At 58.5% G+C, this 25,401-nt stretch overlaps 2 protein-coding genes across 3 annotated transcripts in view; one reads left to right on the top strand and one right to left on the bottom strand.

Annotated features, from left to right (window-relative positions):
- C7H19orf44 (chromosome 7 C19orf44 homolog) overlaps positions 1-5,977 on the top strand; it is a 23,488-nt gene extending 17,511 nt beyond the window's left edge. Inside the window, exons 6-8 of the mRNA XM_018051347.1 lie at positions 1,780-1,875; positions 3,467-3,633; positions 4,869-5,977. Of these exons, the coding sequence (XP_017906836.1) occupies positions 1,780-1,875; positions 3,467-3,633; positions 4,869-4,970 (365 nt within the window). The 3' untranslated portion in view covers positions 4,971-5,977. The remainder of the gene's footprint in view (positions 1-1,779; positions 1,876-3,466; positions 3,634-4,868) is intronic.
- On the bottom strand, positions 5,413-24,799 carry CHERP (calcium homeostasis endoplasmic reticulum protein). Of its 2 annotated transcripts, none has more exons than XM_018051345.1 (17): positions 24,629-24,799; positions 24,145-24,318; positions 19,311-19,495; positions 18,119-18,256; positions 17,707-17,858; positions 15,981-16,125; positions 15,795-15,884; positions 14,316-14,565; positions 13,116-13,291; positions 11,108-11,543; positions 10,012-10,250; positions 8,990-9,123; positions 8,239-8,325; positions 7,823-7,966; positions 7,623-7,739; positions 7,042-7,136; positions 5,413-6,782 (listed from the first exon to the last, which is right to left on the bottom strand). In XM_018051345.1, the coding sequence occupies exons 1-17, from the start codon at positions 24,651-24,653 to the stop codon at positions 6,589-6,591; spliced, it is 2,781 nt and encodes a 926-aa protein (XP_017906834.1). In that variant the 5' UTR covers positions 24,654-24,799; the 3' UTR covers positions 5,413-6,588. The 2 variants fall into 2 exon arrangements, with proteins under 2 accessions (XP_017906834.1, XP_017906835.1); XM_018051346.1 differs by having other exon boundaries at positions 5,416-6,782; positions 15,981-16,092; positions 24,629-24,749.

Raw genomic sequence — 25,401 nt, forward strand, 5'->3', positions numbered from 1 at the left:
CCGCCCGAAACATCAGGTGTGACAGGGACCGCCTTCCAGGACAGTGCATCCTCAGATGCTTTGGGGTCCTTGAGCATGGGGGCTCTAAGAGCTGCTGTGTCGCCAGTCCAGCTGGTGGTCAGAACTTGCCGTGTGTGTTTGGCGGATTCCCTTCTGGCGTGCAGCAGGCACGGCTCGTCATTTCTCTTGTTCTCAGCATTGGTTTTGGCCCATGTGGACGGAAAGGTCGCTTTCTTTTAGTGATTCCCGTTCTTTGTTTCGGGGCTTCCTCAGTGGCTCAGCGGTAGAGAATCCGCCTGCAATGCAGGAGACACAGGAGATGCAGGTTTGATTCCTGGGTCGGGAAGATCCCCTGGAGGAGGGCATGGCAACCCCTTCCAGTATACTCGTGGAGAATCCCAGTGACAGAGGAGCCTGGCGGGCTACAGTCCATGGGGTTGCAAAGAGTCGGACGTGACTGAAGCAACTTTGCGTGCACACACACACTGCTCCTTTTTCTCGTCAAGACCAGGGGTCCCCAACCTCCAGGCCACAGACCACGACAGGTCTGTGGTCTGTTCGGAACCTGGCTGTACAGCAGGAGGTGAGCAGGTGAGCGAAGCGTCTTCTGTGCTTACAGCTGCTCCCCGTCACTTGCATTACCGCCTGAGCTCTGCCTCCTGTCCGATCAGCGGCAGCATAACAAATGTAATGCGCTCGAGTCATCCCCAAACTGCCCCCCCCCGCATCACCACCCCCACCCCAGTTGGTGGAAAAATTGTCTTCTGCAAAACCAGCCCCTGATGCCAGAAAGGTTGGGGACCACTGGTCTAGACAACACCCACGATGCAGACAGAGCTTGTTCCTAGGCTGTGCGCTGGGGTGCAGTTCCTGCTTTTTGAAACTTGCTTATCTTGGCCGTGCTGGGTCTTTGTTGCAGTGTATGGGCTCTTCACTGAGGCAGGTGGCTTTTTCTCTAGTTGTAGCACTCAGGCTTAGTTGCCCCATGGCACATGGGAACTTAGTTCCTGGACCAAGGATTGAACCTGCCTTGGAAGGTGGATTCTTAACCACTGGACCATCAGGGAAATCCCTGCAGTTCTTGCTTGATCTGCTCATTTGGATCTGGGGGCTTCATGATGCTTCTGTCCAGACCTCGCACCTGCCCACAGGGTGTGACTGTTCTGTTTCTCAGGGAGGCAGGTCAGTCAGATGGTCCCAGCTGAGTCACTGGAAGGTGTTCAAGAGGATTTTAAACCCTGGCTCTGTGACTCAGAAACCTGTGAGTCCTTGCCCATATCTTCCTGCTGCCTTTCTGAGAACAGAGCCTTTGGGCAGCAAATGGGCGCATGTCTGTTTCCTTCTTTGCAATTTAGAGATGCTTTCTTAAAACATCAGTGGTGCTGATTTCCTAGATTAGGCCTGACATCGAAAGGAGGGAGGAAAAAGGCAGCCTAAATAAATCAGCCTGCTAGAGTCCAGGGAACATCTGAAGCTCACAAGTGGCTGTCAGAGGGGGGCCCATCCAGGCAAGGGCAGCCGCCCTGAGCTGAGTGACTGCTTCAGCCAGCTCACCTGACCTGTGTATTGAACACGGAGAACTTACCAGAAAGATGGAGGCAGGTTTGGGGAAACTTTAAGAAGCGGAAAGATTAAAACAAGCAAGGAGAGTGGCCATCACATTCAGAAAGAGGAAAAGACAGACTCACATAGCCTATTTCAGCATCTTACCTGTTGATGAGAAAGTCATTGCTCTGGACTCTCTGCCCACTCATCTCTCCCCCTGCGTGTCTGGAGCAGCGGCCGGCGTGGCGGCCATCGGACCAGCCCTGGGAGGTGCCTACGTGGACCCGGCACCCATCGCCAGCCATGTCATCAGCGCAGACGCCATAGAAGGTAACAGCCCAGCCCACCTTGTGGGTTCCTTTAGGTGAAGCGGACACATTTTACCTGCAGTTTCACGTCCACCCTTGGAGGTGTAGGGCCACTCCTAGGTGCTGGGTTTGGAGAATCTGTTGGTGGGACGGTCACAGCCACAGGTAACTGCCACAATTTCTGGGCTCCCAGACGACAGACTGAGTGTCCCAGAACCTTGTCTGTCTTACAATAGGACACCCGTGTTGGAGGAAACAGGCAGGTTAGCAGGGACACACTGCGAGCCTCCCGCCCCGACAGGGCCACCTTTGTGTGCTCCCTCTGAGACCGTCTCCAGATTCCATAGCTGGTTTCCTCCACTCAGCCAGTACCAAGTGGCCCAGGCCCGTGGACACGGCCCTTGCCTTCTTGCTGAGTGTGGAGGGATCATGGGGCCTTGGGGAGGCCCCGCCAAGCCTGGGGTGCGAGGAAGGTGCCAGTGAAGAGGTAACGGTCACTGTAGGAAACCCAGTCTGTGCCAGGTCCCCATGGGGCCACTGATGGCTCACACGACAGAAGCCAGGGGCCGTCTGGAACCTGTTCTTTTTCTTACCATTTCAGTTTTCTTACCAGTTTTAAAAGATGAACATGTTAAAATATATTGGTTATAAGTGAAATGTTCACATCTTAAAAAAGACCCTCATCCTTTTTTTAAACGTAATATTGACCTCGGAGACTTTTCCATGAGTATAGTCTTAGTAATGGTCTTTATTTTAGTCATGATCATCTTTAACTGTTGCAGTTATTTTTAATTGGACTTTTATTTTGTTAAAATTATATATAAATATTAAAAAAAATTTTGGCCATGCCATGTGGCATGTGGGATCTTAGTTTCCTCACCAGGGATCAAACTCGTGCCCTCTACAGTGGAAACTCAGAGCCCTAACCACTGGACCATTAGGGAAGTCCCTACATATTTTATCTTAGTTGCATTTTAAATTACTTTAATTACGTGTTTAAACATGCATGCGTGCCTGCTTGGCTGCTTCACTCGTGTCTGCCTTTGCAACCCTATGGACTGCAGCCCGCCAGGCTCCTCTGTCCCTGGGATTCTCCTGGCGAGAATACTGGAGTGGGTGGCTGTGCCCTCCTCCAGGGGAGCTTCCCGACCCAGGGATAGAGCCCGTCTCCCGCATTGCAGGTGGATTCTTTCGTGCTGAGCCACCAGGAAGCCTCACATGCTTAAACATACGAAGTGTAAAATTTCCCCTCTTCCTAATGTTGAAGTGTACAACTCAGGAGAGTTAGACCCACACCATGAGGCTGCACTGTCTGGAGAGCCGTGATGCTGGCCCTCCTCCCTTGTGTTGGACACCGAGGTTGAGGCTTCTGGTGGTGCCTGGGGGCCGAGTGTGTGAGACCCACACACAAGTCAGAGAGCGCAGTTCATCTACCACTTAGCGGAAAGGCACATGAGGAGGCGAGGCGGCTGCTGCTTCCGGAGGGGGCAGTACCTGCGGAGAGCATCCTGCCACAGCCGAGGGGTTGGGGTGCAGGGCTGGCCGCGGGGTGCAGCGAGGGCTGGGGGCTAGGGCCCCGGGCGCCGACAACTGACCCGGAGCCGGGGTGGCAGCCCTGACTGCATACAGCCCGGCCGTGTTCGCGCTCCACGATGTGCTGAAGCAGCAGCTGAGCCTGACGCAGCAGTTCATCGAGGCCAGCCGGCACCTGCACGCGTCCCTGCTGCGCTCCCTGGATGGAGACTCATTCCACTACCACACTCTGGAGGAAACCAAAGAGGTGACCACGGCGCTGCCCCCACTTCATGGCGGGGGGACGGCAGGGGGCTTCCGGGGCTCAAACCAAAGCGGTGACCACGGCGCTGCCCCCACTTCATGGCGGGGAGACGGCAGGGGGCTTCCAGGGCTCAAACCAAAGAGGTGGCCACGGCGCTGCCCCCACTTCATGGCGGGGAGACGGCAGGGGGCTCCCGGGGCTCAAACCAAAGAGGTGACCACGGAGCTGCCCCCACTTCATGGCGGGGGGACGGCAGGGGGCTTCCGGGGCTCAAACCAAAGCGGTGACCACGGCGCTGCCCCCACTTCATGGCGGGGAGACGGCAGGGGGCTCCCGGGGCTCAAACCAAAGAGGTGACCACGCGCTGTCCCCACTTCATGGCGGGGGGACGGCAGGGGGCTCCCGGGGCTCAAACCAAAGAGGTGACCACACGCTGTCCCCACTTCATGGCGGGGGGACGGCAGGGGGCTCCCGGGGCTCAAACCAAAGAGGTGACCACGGCGCTGCCCCCACTTCCGTAGCGAGGAGACGGCAGGGGGCTTCCGGGGCTCCCACTTCCGTGGGGGGAGGGGGCAGGGGGCTTCCGGGGCTCCCACTTCCATGGGGGAGAGGGCAAGGGGCTTTTGGGGCTCAAACTGGGGCACTGGGGCCCAAGCCCCCTTCAGTCCTGGCCGAAGGAGCCCCTTTCTCTCCTTGGCTGTGACCAGGGCTGGGGCAGGGATGCTTGTGACGTCAGAGCAAAGGTGCCCTTCTCCTGGGTAAGGAGTGGGTGTTCCTCTCACGGGCCCACTGGGGACCCACTCTGAGAACCGCTGCTTACAGGCCAGCCCCCCTTTCCCACCTCTTGTTTCCTTAGTTTATTGGTTGGAAGGAAACAGGCTGTCCCACACTTCCCCACATTCTGGACTTGGCTGATGGCACCCCTGAGGGGTCCTTGAACTTGTTCTGCTGTTGGACGTGTGTTAGCTGAATGCAAGCTGAAGTGATCTGATTGCTTATGCCTATAGCCCGAGTGGCTGGTGGCCTGCTCTGCTCCAGGCCCACACCCTGAGGGTGGCACCCGAGCCCTTCTCCCCAGCCTGTATCCTCTGAAGGCAGCCGGGTAGCCCTGTCCCCTTTACCACAGCCCTCTTCCTCTTAGTCCCTGGAGACAGACATGTGCCATCCTCAGGGCCCAGAACCTCAGTGCACGGAGGCAGCAGTGCTGATGGCTTCCTTGTGTGTCCTCTGCCCCACAGTACATCAGACAACACAGGCCCGCCCTGCTGACCATGGAGGAGGCCCTGGAGGAGGTGAAGGAGGAGCTATGCGTGCCAGGAGCGATGGGCTCGAATCCCTGAGGAGCTGGTCCCGTGCGCTGGCCCTGACGCTCACCCGAGATCCCAGGGGGCATTCGGTGGTTGGGGTGCTCCAGTCATCTCCAGCTGAGTAGCCTGTCTTGTCGGCATGCCTGTCGTTGGAGAGGACACCACAGGCCAGTGACGTGGAGCCAGGTGGAGCCTGTCAGCACGTGCACAGGACAGGGATGCCAGCGTGCCAGGTGATGCCACGTGGAGTGGCTCCACTGGGGCAGGTGCTGGCTTCTCAGGCTCAGTACACGGTGGGGGTGAGGAGCTCCCTCCATGAGGGAGCAGGGCCACGCGTCCACGCTGGGGACCCCCATGAGACACCCAGGCAGAGCTCCAACCCAACTCCACGATTCAGACACAGTCTGCACTCAGGACGCACCTCCGCCCACCTCAGCATGAGCACGCTTCTGATTTAAACGCAAAGAAAAAGGTCTTTAAAAAAAGGTCTTTATTTGAAGGCAAAACAGTAAAATCCACAAGAAATTGTTAACAACACGTTTACATTTTATCCTGAATCAGACACGTTTGAACAATTCACAGCTACAGGAAATCTAGAACAAAAATCAAACAGTTTATCCTATCAGGTTGAAAAGTTGGAGAGGATTTTGCATCTTATTGAAAAGAATTTTCCAAAAATGTTTCTGTACAAATTAACGGCACTGCACCAAGCTGCCCGGGGACGCCGAGGAGGGTGGATCCCAGGCGGCTCCTGGCAGAGGCGGCTCCTTCTGGCCTCCCGCCCTTTGGGGGCGGGCGGGGACCCGCAAAACAAGTGACAGAGCAGGAGGCAGGGCCAGGGGTTGCGCCCCGCACTGTGGATGAGAATGGGCTGTCTCACACGAGTGCTGGTGTGGGGTTCCTCTCAGTGAAAAAAGCAAGTAGAGACGCTAAGGGTACAAGTTCTCCAAGGGTGTCATCATTCCGTGACCTGAAGATGCCTCAGGTGAGTTTCCTCAGAACTTTTTGTTTCTGCAGGTAACAGCAAATGGCTAATGTTCCAAAAAGAAAAAAGAAAAAAAATCCTCAACTTAAACAGCTAAAGTAACTGAATTAAGGGCTGGTATGTCTCAGAGGAAATAGGTTTCAAATTATCTCACTGGGGATCAGCCTAGATCAGTATTCTTTTTTCTAAAACTAAACCGCTTGGAATAAAAATGAAAACCCCGCTTAACTCTGCAAATCAAAAAGGTTCTGCTTTTTTCCATTTTTAACGAGTGAGCAGTAGCAGCGCCTGGCCTGGTGTGCGTGCGCAGGTCCCCTGCACACACGCCCTCTGGTTTCAGAGGCTCAGGCTGAGGGGAGAGTGAGACGGCTGTGTCTTCAGACGGTGGGAGTTTTTATCCAGGGGTCTTGTGTCTCTTGCTTCACTGTCCGGGGAAATAAGCTTGTGGCCGTGTGGGCTGGGTACCCCCTCGTGACGCCTGCTGCTACGTTAGAGCTGGTTTGCGGGTGGGGCCTGGGCCTTCGGCACCATCCAGCGTGGCACTGGGCACAAGACCCGCGCCCATCTTCCTCCTCCTGTGGCTCCCATGGGCAGAGCCGGGGCAGGAGCCGGGCTACCCCCGCCATTCTCCAGCAGCAGTGGGCCCGGCAGCGGGGCTCTGCCGGCCTACTTGCACTCCTCCCGGGCCTTCATGCGGGCGATGAAGGAGTAGCTCTTGTTCCGGCGGTAGTTCTCGTAGGGGTCGTCCAGGGCCACGCCCACGCCCTTGTACTGGTCCCACTTGTCCCGCACGTCCCCCCCCTTGATGGGGTCCTGGATCCCTTGCTCTTTCACGCCAAGGCCGCCGGATCCACTCCAGCCTGAAAGAGAGAGGGATGAGTGGTTACAACCCAGGGGAAGCCCGAAGCGTGGCGCCTCTACCCTGACGTGAAGTTCAGTGCAAATGCCTACAGGGAGTTCCATGACATGCAGGTCGCGAACCTGGAACTAACGCGGTGAGAAAGAGCACCGGCAGAAGCCCTGCAGGCTTCTGTTTCCAAGTGGGAACGTTCTGACTCCCTAAGCCCCCTCAGAGCCCAGAGCCCAGAGCGGGCTGTTTTGTCTTCCCCAGAAACTCACCCATTTTCACCAGCATCTGATGTCCTTTGTTCTCTTCCCCAAGCCTTGAGTCGGGTATCGGAGGTGCTGAATTAGAACCCAGACCAGCCGAGGAACTAAAATTAAGACAGGTAACGTCTTTACAAAAGAGTGGATACATTTATTGGAATGAAAACTTAGAATATTACAGCGTGTGGCTTCTATGAAGGGTCGCCAGCGTGAGACGGACACACACACACACGTTTCAGGTCTCTAGCCGCCTTCTTTATCCTCTTCGCCGGCCAGTAAGGGGTCCCCTAAGATGACGGTCCCTGCCCCACACTTGGCGGCAACGGCCGGACACACCGAACCCGTCAAATGGTTAGAAAACAGAGCCCAGCCCTGGCCTTGGGCTTCACAACGTGACGGCAGAGGTAAGAGCGAGGAGCGAGACACAATGCTGCTGCCACTGCGCCAGCGAGCGCCCGGGGGCCCCCAGGTGCCACCTTGGCGCGGGCCACCTAGAGCGGGTCTTCTAATGACACGTTCCGACATTCCCAGCAAAGCATCAGAGGGTTCCAGCGCTACCAGAGGTCATTGGACAGTTAAGACAGAAATCTTACGGCGGGGTGGGGCTCCTGGACCTCGACCGGTGCCTCCTTCCTGGGGAGTAGGACTTGGACCTCGAGCGGGAGCGGGAGCGGGAGCGGCTTCGGGAGGAGCGGGAGCGGCTGCGGCTCCTGCGGGCCGGGGAGAGGGAAGGGTCAGCACGGCCACCGAGGAGCCCCGGGCCTGGCACCCCGTGCAGCGGAGCCCTGCTCACCTGGATCTAGAGCGGGAGTAGGAGCGTGAGCAGGAGCGGGACCGTGACCTCGAGTAGGAGCCGGACGACTTGGAGGACCGCGAGTTGGAGCGCGAGGAGGAGCGCCCTCGGCTTTTGGATCTGCTCCGAGACCTTGAGGGTCCACTGCGGGGAAAGGCCTGGTGAGCCAGAGACAACTCCCAGCCCGGCCCTAGAAGACCCAAAGGTGCCTGGTGCGGGGGCAGACATACCCTTTCCTGCAGGCTGTGCGCGGCAGCCCCAGGCAAAGACCAGAACTGACCCTATCCCTGCCCCTCGCCTTGGGCGTGACACCACAGAGAGCCTGTGGGCCATGGTGGAGCTGCCTGCAGGCCGCGCCGGGACAAGACTGTGGAGACTGGCTCTCCACGGGGGGTGCGGGGGGATGCGGCTCTCACCTGTTCCTCTTCTCCTGGCCTTTCCTCCGCCGGGCCCGCATCTTTGCTCGGAAGAACTCGTAGAGACCGTTCTGCTCCCAGCCTTCGCTGTAAAGACACAGGTGTCCTGGGGCTGAACCCGAGTCTTCCTCCTCAGGGACCTTCTGCCTGACAGGCCCTCCCTCTCTCGCTTGGGATCCTGAGCAAGGACCCAACACAAAAGCCCTCGGGGGCTCGCCTTGACAGGCTGCCCCTAGGAGGAGGAGCCAGGCTGAGGGGCGGGCCAGCCCCGGGATGCGCCCCCAGCCCTGCGTGGCTTCTTCGCCTTCCCAGGCTGGGGTTTCTCTGAACAGCTGAGCAAGGTCTGCAGGTTACCATAACGGGGGCTGAGGCACTCTGATGTAGGCAGGTAGGCCTGTGCCCTGCCACATGGCAGGGTAACTGCTGAAGTGAGATCACCGGGGAGAGGGTCCTGAGGGACGCCTATGACAAAGCCTGCTGGGCGGCAGCTGGCCGTCTCTGAAACACACCCACCCCGAGATAAGCGCTTGTCTAATATGATAAAAGCTTTATATCAAGGGCACCGCACGTGTGACACGCGAGCTGGAGGAGAAGTGGGCCCTCCTAGTCAAGCTCCTCACACCACCCCGGGGCAGAAGGTGTGCCTGCTGTGAGTTTCTGGTGAAGAAAGACCCGGGAGAACAGGCTGGGAGGGGACAGCAGCGTCCCCTCCTGTTGCCAGCCCTTTGGCGGGTCTTCGGGAGCGCCATACCTGTTCCTGGGCCTGTCATGGGAGGGAGGGCTGTAAAAGGCCTCCACGGCCGCCAGCAGCCTCTCACTGGGTGGCATGGGGGGTGGGAGGCGGATGTCTTTAGGATCCAAAGGCTTGTACTCGTGATCTTCCAGCTGCAGCAGAAAACATGCTGTCACCACTCCCTGCCTCAGCACCCCAGGCCCATCCCATCTGGGGAACCGCAGGGCAGCAGACAGCTGTCCTGGGCATCAGAGTGCCTCAGGCGGCCCTTCTCGGGAAACCCCATCTTCTTGTAGGGCTTCAGCCACACCAATGACTCAGTTCTTGAATGGGGTGCTTGAGGGCTCCATGAAGAAGCTGAGAAAAGCTACAGAATTCTCTCTCTACCAAAAACGCAGAGACCCTGTTTATCCAGACACTCCGTGGACCCCAGAAGCCCTCACTTGCCGACCACTGACCTGTGCCCAAATGCCCACCTCTGGGCCCTGCTCTGTGCCCCTTCTCTGCTCCAGCTCCTACCCCAAGGGCAGCCCTGCTGGCCCCTCAGCCGTTAGCTCTCTAAGCTGCCCCCGTGTGACATGTCTCAACTTCCAGGGAAGTGCCCTGAGCCCTGGCTTCCTTCTGACCCCCTCTCCTGCCTTGCTCGACTGGTTGACCACTCCTTTTCTGAGAAACCCCTGTCATCAGGCCCTGGACAGGGGGCTTCCAAGGCTGGGACCAAGAGGACCCCACCCCTGCCACCTTCACGCCCAGCCTTCTCGAGCAGCAACCAAACCTGCAGCCCTGGTCAGACGCTCAGAGGAGCAGAGGGACACGGGCCTTGCTCACGGCCACGTGTGAGCATGCAAAGTAGGGTTGTTAACTGAGACACACCCCTAATGACAAGCTAGTCAAGTTCACTGGGGTGCAGGAAATGAGGGGGACAGGGGCCTGGGAAACGACGTCCTGTAGCCAAGTGGGAAATGGATCCTACCCATGAACTTCCCACCTGGAGAACAAGCATGCGCAGCAAAGCCTGGTGCTCAGCTCTGCAACGTTACCTTCACGAGGGGGGCCATGAGCCCAGCAGGGAGATCGAAGTAGGGCACGTTGGGGACCAGGCTGGGGTCATCATGGTTGATGTGCGGAGGGCCCTGTCGCCGCATGTGGGGGGGCTGCCCATTGAAGCCGTGGGGTGGAGGGCCGAAGTCCGGGTGCTGGGGCCCACCCCAAGGCGGGTGCTCGTTGATCGCAGGGTGAGGCATGCGGTGGCCAGGGTGGTGGTGAGGGGGTCCCATTTCTGCAGAACAGAGACTGCACTCAGGCCTGCTGGCAAGTCAAGAGCTGGGCAGTGCCAGCAGACCTGCCCAGCGCCTTCCCCTGGCTGGTCCGTTCACAGCCCCGAGGAGCAGCTGGGGCTGGCAGTGGCCTGTCCTGCACACAGCTGCACCTAACAGACCTCCGGGGTAAAAGGAGGAGCCACAGGGAAACCACATAACCTTCAAAGAGCCACGTTATGAGCTGGACTGTGCAAATGCCCCTGCAAATTCACTCCTAATCCAGGGGAACAGAGGTCCTGGGACTGGGCCCTGATCCAGTACTGACGGCTATCTCTATAAGATGAGGAGACGAACACACAGAGAAGACGCAGGGAGAGGCCGGCCACCTACGGGCCACCAGGAGAGGCCCCCGGAGACACCAAGCCAGCTGACACCCTGATCTCAGACCTCCAGCCTCCAGAGCTAACTGTGGAGAACTCCTTGCTGTGGGAGGCACTCAGCCCATGGCCCTGTTACAGCAGCCCTAGAACACTTCACATAAGCAATAAACCTACTGGTTTCCCAGCTCAATTTATAGTCAAGAATGGATCTGAAAATCCAGGCAGAAACAGAGTAGAAACGAAATTTTTTAAGGAAACGCAGAAGCAGCCAGCCCACGTGTAGGAGGTGCCCCCACCTGCCCCCTGCTTCCGGGCCTGGGCTGGGCTTCTCTGTCACCCTTGACCCCTCCCGCCCGCCACCCTGGCTCAGGGCATGCCAGGTCACAGGGCAGGCTGGTGAGTGAGCTGGCCTCAGGATCTGGCGACAACTGAGATGTGTCCACTGGCCCCAGGGAGGACCCCGCCCCCCAAGGGTGATCTCACACTCACACACTCACCCGCTTGAAAGTCCCCCTGAGGGTAGTCAAAGCGGTGAGGGTAGGGCGGCCGCTCAAAGGGGTGTCGTGGGGGGAAGTCGTCCTGCATGAAGCGGGGCGGGAAGCGGTTGAAGTTGTGGGGGTGCGGTGGCTGGTTGAACTGCGGGTGCTGCTGGTGGGGCGGGAAGGGCCCGCGGAAGTGCGGTGGCCGCTGCATACGGAAGGGTGGCTCGCGCTGGCCCCCGCCCCAGGGCGGCTGCTCGTGCTGGCTGTTCCAGGGGCCCTCGAACTGGCTGTTCCAGTTGGGATCAGGTTGGCTGTTCCAGGGGGCGTCACGCTGGCCGTTCCAGCCGGGGTCCCCGCGCTGCTCGCCCCACATGCCCTCGTGGCTGTTGTTCCAGGGTGGGCAATGGGGCGGCCCGCCCTGGTGGTGTGGGTAGGGGGGCTGCTCAGGAGGCTGCAAGGCAAAGAGCAGAGGTGAGTCCTGGCCTGTGCTGAGTACGCACACTGGTGTCCGGCCACAAGGTGGGTAGCCGTGAGCCCAGCACCTGAGCTACAGGCCTACAGTCCAGCTGGGCATGGCCGCTATCACGTCACTCTGACCCGGGCGGAGGATGTGAGGTGCCTGCCGGCACCCCGGGCCCAGAATCTCAAATGCTGCACCCACATTGGGGCCGGGGAGCACCCCAACCTCGTGCCTGACAGGAGCCGTGGGGCGAACACCCGTCCGTGAGCCCCTCAGCGGCACAGGGCAGGGGTGCTTCCCCAGTGCTCCCCGGGGGTGCAGGCTGAGCCACGGGGCCCGTGGCCAACCCCTGCCCTGACCACACCCCTGCCTGCCTGTCCCCCCTTCTGCCGCGCCTCTCCTCGACATGGCTCTCTCGTCCTGTGTCAGCGTCTGCTCTGCCTCCAGGAGCTGTCTTACCTGCCCGGCTGCCGCTGTCAACACTCACCAAGCTGAGACCGCAGCCCAGGCTCAGGGCCAGCGTGAGGCTGCCCAGAGGGCCACCTCCAGGAGCGGGGCTGGGAGGCCGGCCCAGGCCACCACGCCTTCAGGTCTTTTGAGAGAAGCCCCAAAGCCAGATTTTCAAGATAACAACTATTTCAAAACGTATAAGACACCACACGGGCGGGCCAGGCCGAGGTGTCCTACCGTGGACGGTAGGCACGCTGCTGGCCCTCAGTGAGGGAGCCCCACTGTTGTGAGCCTAACCTGCTGGTCCACAGAAAGACTGAGCCAGGAGACCTGAGGAACATTTGTTTCTGCATCAACCAAATGGGCAGAAGCGCCCCCACGAGAGGGTCCCCACGACCTGGCTGTCATCGCAGGCACCTACAGATGGGGGCCACTTTGTGCGGATACCCAATCCTTTGTGAAACTGAGGGTGGGCTGGGGCAAATCACAGAGCCATCTCCCTTACACACCCCCCGCTCCATACAGGATCACAAGGGAGGGCCACACCCAGCATGGCTGGCCCACAGGCAAGTGGACGCCCAGAGCTGGACCTGGACAGCAAGCTGTGGGCTGCTTGCCAGTCATGCTCTGCTGGACGAAGTGCACCCGCCCCGGCCTGTGAGTCTGACTCCAGGGAACCTGGAGGGAGAGACGGACCAACGTCCCAGTCCCAGAAAACGCTGGCGGCTGAACGCTTTTCACTTCCCTTCCCTTTCTAAGCACCAGGTTCTTTTTAAGGTGATGAGATGTTGACACTGCTGGCCGAACCAGTTAAAAAGGGAAGGAAGCACATCACTGCGCTATGCTCAACATGGTAAACCTTCCGAGCATTCACGTGAACGCGCGGCCTGTGTGACTGAGAAGCCCAGGCAACCCAAGCGCCCAGGAAGGATGCAAAGGCCCCGCTTTCCTCCCCAGCTCCGTCCCCACACCTTGGGAAGAGGACCACCCTCTGGCCGCCCCCGCCACCCCGTGCCCTGCTGCAGAATCCGTTAAAGGCCCATGAACCCACACAGGGGCCAGCACCCACCTGCCTGCCATCCACCTACCCCAGCAGCAAGTTCTAAGAGATACCTGCTGTTGGCCCCAAGGAGCAACGGGGTGAGGCTGGTCGAACCATGGGGGCTTGTTAGGTGGGATCTGGTCATGGGGCCCAGGGCCACGGGGGCCGCTGGCGGCAGGGTCCTGAACCCCTCCTGAGGCGTCGTACTCGGAAGACCCGGGCATCTGGATGGGAGGCTTGCTGTCATCTAGAACCAGACAAAAGAGCAGTCAGAGAAGGGGGCGGCAGGAAGCACCACCTGAAATGATTTTCAGCAAGAACCCAGGGCCTAGCCAGGCTGGGCTTTACTGCCCAAAAAACCCTTGGTTTTTGACCCCATGGAAAACTGCCACTGCCTCGGGGAAGGCAGCACAGATAGGAGAAGACTTGTTCGGGATTTCTTCTTTGAAAGCTCGACAATAAGTATCCTACTTATTGACTGCTATATCATGTTAACTTTAGCTTACTCAAAAATTTTTATCATCATTTTATTAAATACACTTACTGCATCTAGCTGAAAAATCATTTCTTCCCAATTGTTATTCTGTTAGATTTTCCAGTATTAAAAAAAAAGATTTTGTATTTATTTAGCTGTGCCAGGTTTTAGTCGCAGCATGTGGGATCTAGTTCCCTGACCAGGGATGGAACCCGAGCCCCCGCATCGGGAGCACGGAGTCTTAGGCACTGGACCATCAGGGACGTCTCAGATCTTCTAGTATCAAACCACCCTTACATATTCCTAAAACATACCCTATTTGATCATGATGTACCTTTTAAATCCTTGGCCAGACTTCACTTGCTGAGACTTTATTTACTGTTGCTCCATCTCCGCTCATAAGTGACAGTGGATTAACATTTTTCTAAATTATTATCGCAATAGACCCAGATCTTCCTAGACTTTAATAATCCTACCCATTGGTTCTCTTAGGTACTTGACATCTTTTAAAAAAATTTCTTTCCCTGTTCACGTGGATCTTGTGTAAGTTATCCTGGCCTAGAAAATGACTTAGAGAGCCTTTCTCTCCATTCTCTGGGATGGTTTGTATACAACTGTCTCAGGTGTAAGGGCTGGGTTGCATTTACCGTGAAATCATCTGCCTAGTGCTTTTAAGTAGATTAGAATCTGATCCTAGGATTGGGCCTGAGACTACAGAACCCGAGCCCTTCCTGGGGGGAGAAGACTGCTTTCTGGGGGCTGCCTCCGGCGGGTGGGTGCTGAGGATGCCACATACCAGGCTGGGTGGTTGGCGGGATGGCCGGGGCGGGTGTGGGGGCTGGGGGCGGGGCAGGTGGCGGGGGCGTGGCCTTGACATCAGCTTCCATTTGCGGCATCTGGATCTGCTGCTGCTGCTGCTGCTGCTGCTGCTGCTGGGTCAGGCTGTTGACAAACTCCTCGTGCTGGGTCTTGAGGGTCTGGATTTGCTGCTGGAAGGCCAGCTGCACTGGCTGGACCACTGAGGAGTATTCAGTGATGAGGGTCGCCTGGGGGAGAGCATGAAGCCAGCACTCAGCATGTGGGACTCAAGGTCCGCGACCCTCTGGAGCAGCATAGGGACAGCACCCAGAAGGCTGGGGCGACGCCGTGGGCAGCAAGGTCCAGGGATCCAAGGCTGACGTGGGACTGGCATGTAAAATAATCAACTCAGGCTTGACAAGCACAGAGCATCTCAATCTAGCCAAATGTGGTGATGATCAGTGCTGTAGTAGCTTAAAATTCCCTCACAAAGGGAATGCACAAGGACGGCCATGCCCTAGGCTGACACACACACATTGAAATGCCACCACTGACACACATCCTAGGACAGGCTCACAGGCTACATGGCTTTGAACGAGTCACTACCTCCCTGGGGGCCTCAATTTCTTCATCTGTAAAATGGGACAGTAACAGAACCTACCTCTGGGGACTAGGAAATAATACAGTGAACAGGACCAGGGCGGCTTAGTAACCATGAGCTATTGCCACCAACTCAAGAAGAGAAAAGCAGGGAGTATCACTGTGGTATGGTGAAGTGAGACCGTTCTTATTTAGCAACAAAAAATAGTGGATAAAATTTTTTAGAAGTCTTGAGATGCACTTTCATCATTTGCCTCGCTGGGCACGAAAGCGTCTCCCCTGTAGGGAGGGTGGCGGTCAGGAGCATCACAGGGGGAACAGTCAACATGTGGCTTCCAACACTTCTTGACGTGCAGGAAGATGACACCTCACGGCAGACAATCAGGGGTGTGAGCGGAGTCTTTTATCCAGACAGCTCTCGCTGGGGCGGCAATGCCAGAGCCACAGCAGAGGGAACCAAGGAGATCTGGCCCTCCTCTCCCTGCCCTGTGACCCTGTCCTCTGAGCAGATGCCCCCTCTGAGAGGCACACAGGGGACCCTGTGCCCAACACGATGACCATTCAGCCTAGATTATTCAAGGTTTTCCGTACGTTCATATCATGCCTGGAGGACCAGGGCAGGTGGGCCAAAGACACCCCCGAGAGCAGGGCCTATGCCAGGTGGCCTGGTCATGGCACACCAGGACACACCCTGGCGGGCTCCCTCAGGGGGAGCTCACTGGCTGCTGTGGAGGCGGTGGGCCCTAGTGCTGCTCCTCAGACCTGCCTCCCATCGCTCACCACCACACCAGGGCACCCCTGGGAGTTGGGTTTGGAAGATGCTACCAGGACCCCGAGGGCACCACCCAGCCCCCCAACCTCAGGGAGCAGTGCACACCTGGTACTGGCCGAGCCCCAGGGCCGGGCTCTGTAACTGCTGGATGATGGAGTCGTCAAAGTAGCCGTTCTTCTCCCAGAGCTGCAGGAGCTGGACGTGGAGAAGGGAGAGGCTTGTCAGGGGGAGACGAGCCCACACGCCCCCAGCCCCTGTCCCCGCCCTGCCCCGCCCGGCTGCCCCGCGTACCCGGGCGATCTTCTGCTGCTTGTCCTCCTCCACGGCCAGGAAGCTGGTACAGTAGATGGGCACCACGACCTTCTGCAGGGCGGCCAGCAGCTCCCGGGCCTGCTTGCGCTGGCTGTGAGGGAGAGACCTTCCGCGCGTCAGGGCCCTGGGGCGGGACCCAGCCACGCGCCCGTTACCACTGCGGCTCCGGCCACAGCCCCCTCTGCCTTCTCGGGGAAACGGGCCCCCAACCCGGCCGGGACAAGGGCTGGGCCCCCCACGAGAGCCATGCTGGCACCCGGGCCCGAGGGACAGACAGACAGATGGCAGTGGGAAAGAACACAGCCCAGGGGCTCTCAGAGCACAGCCTGTCCTCCCGGCCCCCTCATCAGCACCATGACCCTGCCCTCCCAGTGTGGCCTGAGGACTGCCAGACGTGGGCTGCTGAGAGGCCCTGTCACCCACAAGGGCTGGGCTGGTGCTGCTGTGGGTGTGGGGTCTAGGCCCTGAAGCTTTGCTCAGCACAGCCACCCTCTCTGCACAAGGCAATCTGGGCTGGGACCCCACCTTCCACGAGGGAGCACGTGGGCTGTCAGGGGGCCTAGGAATCAGGTCTGCAGGATGAGATGGCCTTTCAGTGGGGGCAGGGCGCAGGTGAGGGGCGGCTGCGGGTACACTCTGAGCATGAGTGAGTATGGGGACTCCCCAGGCTGTACAATGAGGTATCAGAGCCTGGGAAAGAAGGGGGGCAGCTGGAGCCCCTCCCAGAGGCGAGCCCAGAGACAGCAGCAAGGGCCTGAGGATGGGGGAGGGCAGTCCAGGCAGGAGGACAGGGCCGGCGGCACTGGGCTTCCCAGCAGGGCTCAGGAAGGGCATGGCTGCAGAAGTGCCAGAAACAGGGCTGTCTCTGCCGAGCTGCCCTGAGTCCGTGGAGCGGCTGGTGGATCAGAAGGGCACACAAGGTTCCGAGCAGCTGCTAGTCTCCCAGCGGCAGAGAAATAAGGGAAGGTGAGGCAGGGACCGCGAAGTGGAAGTGGAACTGCCCACGTGGCCCAGGAAGCAGGGAGTGGCGGGCCAGCTGCATGCGGGCCGAAGTGGGCAAGAGCCGGGTCTGCGCCTACTGCCCTCATGGGAGCTGTCCCTTCAGCCGGTCAAGTTCAAGGTCAAATGTGGCAGCCAGTCTTCACAGCGACAGGCTAGCCTCACTAGCCCTGTGAGATTCCACCTGTCTTTGGCCCAGGCATTGGTTTCGTGACTTAACCTTTGTCCTAAGACACCAGAAACGCCACGAGGAAGTACATACTGGCCTGGCCTTAGGATGGCTGGGTGGAGAGGGGAGGCAAGTCTCTGGGCTGGGACACAGGATTAGCCAGGAGGCCCCATGGGAAGACTCCTGAAGCAGAGTGCATTCAGGGCAATGGAGTGTGTGTAGAGCAGCGAAGAAAGAAAAATGAGTGGCAGGTATGAACAAGGCAGCCAACAGACGCTGAAAAACACAGAGGTTGCCCTGAAAGCAAGGCGCAAGGGGACAGTGGCCTCGGCGGGGTGCAGGGTCCAGGGTAGGGGCCGAGGGGTGTATGTGAGGGGACAGGGGTAGGGGGCTGTCCTCCCCGTGGGGGCCTGTGGCTCAGACCAACCCTCTAGAAGAGGGATCCCTGGCCCCAGGACAGGCCGGGCTCCTGCGGGCAGAGCAGCGGCCAGGAGGGGGCGGAGGAGCGGGGTGACGGTGGGGCTGGCGGGCGCTCACCAGTGGTGCAGCACGTCGTTGATCAAGTAGATGAGGTGCAGCCGCAGCTCGAAGTGTGCCCCGTCGGCCGTGATGCGGTTGCGGAGGTGGCCCGCCATCAGTTCGCAGTGCGGCGGGGACTTGGCGTTGCTGAACATCCAGTTCTTCCCGGCCTGCAACAGCCAGGACAGCGGGTGAAGCGGGGCTGGCTTCCCCAGGTCTGAGGGCGTGCAGACGCCTAGGAGCGCCCAGGGAGCTCCACCCACCTTCCTTCTCTCTCTTGGCGGGAGAGCCCACGGAAGTGCTCAGGCAGAAAGCGGAGGGAGAAACGGGGTGCCCGAGAGTAGCCCCGGCCCAGACAGGCTGTGGGAGCCCCCACCTCATCAGGAGCACCAGGTTCCGGAGTATGCCCCCACCCCTGCCCCATCCTCACCGAGATGGCATCCTTGGTGCAGGTATCGATGATGGGCTGCAGCAGGTTGTCAAACTCGTTCATGTCCAGCTGCGTCTCCTCCAGGAGCTTCTGCATCTGCTGCTCCAGTGCATGGGCCACGGCTGCTGTCACCTGCTCCTGGAAGGCCAGGTGACGCCGAGACTGCGTGAGGAGGGACCCCGGCCCAGGCACGCCCAGGCTGGCCCATCCGTGCCCCGCCCCCAGCATTCACACCGGAAGCCTGAGACAAGCATCGGAGAGTCACGCCACCGTACAAGAGCAGGCAGCGGGTGAAGCCCAGCGAGACACGGGGGAGACGATGCCCTGCCAGAGGCGACAGATGGCAAGCCTAAGGCCCAGAGGAACAAGGAACCTCTGCGTGTGAACTCACCAAAAAAAGAAAGAAAAATGAGTGGCAGGTGTGAATAAGGCGCGGGGAGGATGCACATAAACAGACACCAGTCAAAGAAACAGAGCCATCGCGCTGGCAACCAGGAGTCCAAAATTAACACGCAATGCCAGACTTCTGCCCGTTACACTGGCAGACTGAGGCGTGGCTGAGACCCAGCATGGCGGGGGCACAAGCAGTCCGCCCAGGGCTGGCTGAGGCTAGACTGCCCGGTTTGTGAAGAGTTCCATGTGCAAACTGAGAGTGAACATTCTGGAGTATTTTGTTTCCAATACATCAACTTGCATCTCAACTCCAGTAATAAAACCGGGGCTGGTATTTCTGTGTCCTTTTATTCTCCTTGGGTTTCCGGCAGTTCATCCTACTGTATCTGGCCAAAGTACCAGACTGTGATGGACTGGGAGAAAAAGGTCCACCTCACGAGAGCCTCCGCCTAACTGGCAAGAACTGTGCCAATGGCACCAGAGGCCATCTGGCGTTCTCCGTCACACCATTTCCTACGTGAGGCTCACTTGTCAGCATCTGCTGCAGCATGATGGGGGCACGTGTGTCAAAGCCTAGGCAATGAGCTCACTGGGAGGAGACACAACCTCAGGGTCCGGCGTGAGGGGCTGAGCTAAGCACACAGAGGCGGCAGCATCGCTGGAGGAGCGACGACTGTCCCGCACCAGGCGCTGGGCAACAGGACAGCCCCATCCCCAGCGCAGACGCGAAGCCCGAGGCACAGAGGGGAGCGCCAGGCGCCCTCGGGAGGGGCGGCGGGGCGGGAGGAGCGGGCCGTACCTGTCTGAGGGCCAGCAGGTGCTGCTCCTGCTGCTGCAGGTTCCACTGGCTCTGCTGGATGAGCTCGTCCATGGACGGGGTGCCCTGGGCTGGCGCGACGGGCGCCGCGGGGGCCAGCGGGGGCTGGGGCAGGGGAGGCAGGGTCGCAGCCGGTTCCAGCTCCGGGGCCTGCTGCTTGCAGATGACTGGCAGGAGAGGAGGAGAGGCAGCCCCTGTGAGGAGGCGGCAGGGCCCAGGTATCCCCTTGGCAGCCACCTGGGCAGCTCCCCTCCGTATACTCACCCCCCAGCAGAGGACCCCTGCGACCTGTCCCAGCTATTCACCCCGTCTCACAGGGCCTGGGCCCCTTCCACTTGCCCTCTCCTCGGAGACCTTTGGGATGGTCATCTCCCCACTCTCCACCTAACACCATCTGGCCTTGCCCGCGGTCCTTCAGCCCAGAAGCCCAAAGCCACCCCCTTCCACCCTCGCCTGGGCCTGAACAAACAGTCCCTCCGCAAAGGGCTCTCTTGACCCCGAGCATCCTCGCTTGCTGTCCCCTAGTCTACTCTTCCCTTCCAGGTAACAAAGCTACCAAGCCTCTGGAGAGCCAACCAGCAAGGCCACACACCCGTGGCCCTGCGGAAGGAGCGCGGCAGCGACCCAACACACGCGGCGGCCTCTGCACACTGGGCCCCTTGCCTGCCCTTCCAGACTCTACTCTTCTGCATTCAGGGGTCAATCCAGATGGAGGCAGTGTAGGCCGCCCCGTCCTGCCAGCAGGAGACAGGATGGGCAAGTGCAGGCCCCGAACCTTGCCAGATAAGGCAGGAAGGGAGCACTTGGGGAAGGGTCCCTGGACAGATGGCTGCCCCCTCTGCCTTTGGGCCTCATCTGGTCTCAACAGGACCATACACTGCTGGAGCCCTTCTGAGTCCCACCCTCAGGGGGCCCAGCCAAAGAAAGAACAGTGGGGTGGAGCGTGCTGCCCAGGGCCCGCACAGGGTGCCTAGGTCTGAGGTGGGCCTTCCGGTCCTTGCTCCCGGGGCCCTTGCACCCCATGGGATCACCCCGACGTGCAGTCTGGATCGCAGCCCTCGCTGCTTCAGCAAATGTGTCCCCTTGCTCTCTTTCATTTTCTATCTTTACTGGCTCCTCCCATTAGCATCTAGTCGTGGTGGAGTCTTCAATCTTTACAAACTCCCCCTTCAGCCTGTGCCTCCCCATCCAACAATTTTACAGCCGAAGTTCATCTTCAGCTCTTTCCCCCTTTATCTCAACCCACAGAGGCCTGGGCTCTGCCTGCCCACCCCACCTCCAGAGCCACTGCAGCCATCCCCACTCAGTCAGATGGCCCCGTCTCGGCTCCTTGTCACATGTGGCCAGTGTGGCCGTTCCCTTCCTCTGTCCGACCCTTCCATGCTGGATGCCTGGACTGTGAACTAGACTCTCTTCTCTGAGCAAGGCTCCAGGGGAGCGTAATGCATTGCTGTGGCTGCAGTTCCAATCTGCACTCCATGACAGGGAGCCTCCAGCCCTCGGCCTGTGAGGAACCCGGCCGCACAGCAGCACGTGAGCAGTGAGCCAGCGAAGCTGCAGCTGTATCTACAGCTGCTCCCCGTCGTTCCCATTACCGCCTGTGCCCCGCCTCCAGTCAGATCAGCGGCAGCACCAGATTCTCACAGGACCATGAACCCTACTGTGACCCACGCACGTGAGGGATCCAGGTTGCGAGCTCCTTATGAGAATAATCTATCGCCTGATGATCTACTCACGGTGAGTTGTCTAATCATTTCATCACATATCACAATGTAGTAATTATAGAAACACAGTGCACAAGTGTAAGGCGCTTGCATCATCCCAAACCAGCCCCCCACCCCTCACCGTCTGTAGAAACACTGTCTTCCATGAATCTGGTCCCTGATGCCATAAAGTTTGGGGCCCACTGCTCTATAACCCCTAAATCTACCAGTGGCACCCTGGATTCCTCAGGCGTTAGGCCTTAGACCAAACAGCCACTGTTTTTCGCAGATGCCCCAAACAGGTATGGTTTCCCCCTGCCCTGTGCCCCACCCCTTCCAAAGCCCCACTCCTGGTCCATGGCTGGCACAGCCACGCCCACTCACCCAAGCCAGAAGCGAAGTTCGTGCACCTCTCTCTCCCTTGCACCCCACGCAGTCAAGCCACCCTTCTAGATCACACACCACTGTGCGCGGCCATCACTGCCACTACTCTGCCTTGACCCGTCACCCTGGGAATTGGTTTCCCTGCGCCCAGTCCTGCCCGCTTTCCTCTTCTCTATCCCGTGGCCGTAGTGCTGCTGATACAAGTGGGGTCCCAGGGGCCAGCCCCAGGTGACACCGAGACAAGCACAGAAATAGCAGGGGAGTGTTTGGCCGTGAAAGGCAGTTTGATGTTTCATGGTTTACATTTTTGGGGGCTGTGCCGTGCAACCTGCGGGATCTTAGCCCCCTGTCCAGGGACTGAACCCGGGCCCTGGCACTGAAAGCACTGAGGTCCTAACCACTAGACCACCAGGAACTCTCGTAAAAGTTCACATTTTTATTGTACTTTGCAAAACTGTACTTTCTGCAACAGATTGGGAAAAAACAAAACAAAACCAGTTTGCTGTGTAGGGTGTAGGAGTCTGTAGGGTGTGATTCCTGAGCGGTCCCGGAACTCAGTCTTCTCAAACCTCCAGGCTGGCTGCATAATGGCTAGCCCTGCTCCAGAACACAGTACTGGAACCCTTCTAGAGCTTCCCCAGAGCTTCCCGAATTTCTAAGTCCTTTGCAAGCTAGCCCTCCCTGCTCTGCACCCTCACTTCTGGCCACGCCAAGAATCACTCGTTCTCTGGGCTTTGGGAACCCTGGTGATACAAGTGGGGTCCATGAGCTTCTGAGCTTCTGTTCCCACTACTCCTCAACCCCTCCTAAGGTTCCATCTTCTGTCTGAACACTCTTGTCTCCTCAATTTCTACTTCGTTAACTCTGTCACAGGCTTTAACAGCAACGGAGATACTGTTACCTGCAAAATGGATTCCCTGAGCCCCAATCTTCGCCTGCTAGAAGCACCCCAAGCTCCCCACATTATGGCACCAAGTCCCAAGCCACCTCCTACTGCTGACCTTCCAGAGTGGGAGTGGGCTCCCCTTGAAGGAGAAGCATCTCTCGCCTCATGGTCACCCAAACCCAAACGCAGTCCTCCCTTGCCCAGTTATGTCACCCACATCAGTATCCACCTGGCAGTTCAGCTCATGCATTTTACCCCTCAACCCTCGCTGCCCCCAGACCCACTTTCTCTACTCAACTCACTGACCACTCCAGACCGCATCACCAGCTGCCCCCAGGCCCACTTTCTCTACGCAACTCACTGACCACTCCAGACCGCATCACCAGCTGCCCCCAGGCCCACTTTCTCTACGCAACTCACTGACTTACTCCAGACCATATCACCAGCTGCCTCACTGGTCCTGGTCTCCATTCATGCCCCCCCAGCCTGTCCGCCACATAGGCCACACAAACTCAAGCCACCTCTTCCTGTTCCAGCCTCTCTAGTGGTCCCCTACTGCCTATACCAGGGGTTTCAAATCTGATGGGCTGAGGCTAAGGAACGGTTTGCTCCAGAAACACATAGGTAAATGGGTACATTTTGCCTACAATTTCAGGCAACAGACCTCCCCTAATCATATCTCTAACCTAAACAAGCCAAGACTTCCTTGGTGGTTCAGTGGTTAAAAATCAACCTCCCAATGCAGGGGATGAGGGTTCGATCCCCAGTCAAGAACTAACATCCCATATGCCGCAGGCAACTTAAGTTCTCACAACACAACTACCAAGCTCCTGAGCTCTGGAGCCCACGAACCACAACTAAATAAATATTAAAACAAACGAAAACCTAAACAGGTACCAGAAGCAGCCCTGAACAAGGGAAGAAAACCCAAACTTTCCCCTTGGAAACTTTCCCACTCCAGAGAAAACTCTTCTCCTGTCTACACATATCTAGGTGCCATGCCGGATCTCTTATGCTTTGGTTTCTCTCTCGGCTCTCAAAACACACTGTGCCTGTTCAAGCCACTGTACTTTTTCCATAAGAACACCTACTACATGCTACCCATTAGGCACAGTAATGTCCCAAACAATGTCTGGTTGGCCTCAAGGAGCTTGTAGTCTGGGGAGCATTCACCTTTCAATGTCCAACTGCTTGGCAATCTACAACACAACGGTATCTAGAAGCTAGGGATTTGCTATTGAACAAGACAGAAGTGAGCTCAGGGACTATCTATCTGGTGTCTATATTTGTTATTCATAGGCTGCTGTGATAACAAACTCCATCTTAAACTCTTTAAGGGCAAGGCTGGGTTCCTGAAGCACAAACCAGTGAACATAAACAATTGCCAAGTAGTAAAGTCCACAGGACAATTCATTTTGATCTGGACTGCAACCACCAGAAATGCACAAAAACCCTGCTGGACGCCCCAGAGAGCCCGCAAAGAGGGCTGGACGGTATTCGTCCGGAGGGTCCCACTCAGCCTGGCTTCTATCACTTCCTCTCTGTAAAACACTGAAGCACTCTACTCGGTGACATCAGTCATCATGTTTGCAAAACCACAGGAATCCCTGATTCCGAGCCCAGAAGGAAGATCAATAACCTCGTTCTCCATGACACTCGGACCCTGCAGCCCCGAGGCTGCAGGACTCCAGGAACAGCGGAAAAGATCATACATGCCGAACTAACCCATTTTTCACAAAGAAATAGCATGCGACCCCAAATAAGGCGTTTTGTGGTAGAGCCGAGATGGAATCGGAGAAAGGAAGGGCCAGAGGGGGCGGCCTGAGAGCTGGAGAGGACTCACGCTGCTGCTGCTCCAGCGCCAACTTGCACTTGTAGTAACTGTAGAACTCGCCTCCGAACAGAAAAGAGAATTTCGGGTTGTCCTTCTGCTTCTCCATCGTCATCTTTTCAAACTCGGGCCCGTTCCGAGCCACGAACTGGGCCAGCTTGTCGATGACATTTCGGAGCTCCTGGTCTGGAGGACGGAGAAAAGGCCACACGGGGCGTCAGCGAGGACCGCCCAAATCCGGAGGCCCTGGTTTCCCAGCCCGCGTCCGCCGGTCGGGGTCCCTAGGGGTGGGCCCCGGAGAGGCCGCCCTTGTACGGGTCCCGATAGGGGCCAGAAGCGCGCGCCGGGAATGCGAGGACCCGCGGGAGAGGCCGCGGGCAAACCCGGGAGGCCGAGCCCCGCCCCTTCCTAGGCCCGGGGACCCTAGGAGGCGGGGCGGGCCAGCTGGGGATCCCGGGGAGAGATCAACGGGGCCCGAGTCAGGGCTGGGCCTCACCGTCTGGCGGCAGCGGCATCTCCATGGCTCCGGCCGCGGGGAACGTCCTCCGGCGCCTCACGATCGCCCACCAGGGCCGTCTGCGGAAGCCGGCCGGAAGTGGCGCGAGGGAGCCTTTTACGGCTGGCCTCGCGCGCTGCTTCCGCCCGCCACTTACGGCCGTCGCCAGGAAACCCCGGAAGTGAGGGCACGGGGTGGGCGGGAAGAAACCACGCGTGGCTGAGCGCTCGGGAGGGGCTAGCGATTCGCACGTGCGTTGGCTTTTCCGCGCATGTGCAGAGTGGGCTCCTGTTGCGCGACGCTGGGCAACGGGTAGAACGGCGCAGACGACCGTTAGCCGCGGGCGGGCTGTCCGCGTTGCAGTGCTGGGGCTTGACTTGCTGCGTTCTCTGCGGGAATAGGGAACCTGGGGAATTCCTGCCCATGTCAGGGCCTCTTTTCTCCTCGCGGAGCCACAGTGAGGAAAATACGAGGTGAGGTACGTCCGGGAGGCTCCTGGACGCGGCGCCTGTCACATCCCCCCCAGGCCTGCCCGGAGGTAGAAGTCGAACCGGGAAGCTACGGGCTTCGTAGGGATGGAACTGGCTTATTGAGGTTCAAGAGATCCTTCAATTCGGTTTCTTCTCCTCGATCCAGCTGTTTGATAAGATTTTAAGGCGAGGGAAACGCCCGCCTCCGCTAGCCTCCTAGTGCGCCCCTTTGGGGCTCCCGTGGCTTTTGTGCAGTCGTTTAAGCAGCGGTGATCGAGGGAGGGCCCAGGACCTGCGGGTGCT

This window comes from Capra hircus, chromosome 7 (assembly GCF_001704415.2).
Source record: "Capra hircus breed San Clemente chromosome 7, ASM170441v1, whole genome shotgun sequence".
In the NCBI taxonomy this organism is placed as follows: Eukaryota; Metazoa; Chordata; class Mammalia; order Artiodactyla; family Bovidae; genus Capra; species Capra hircus.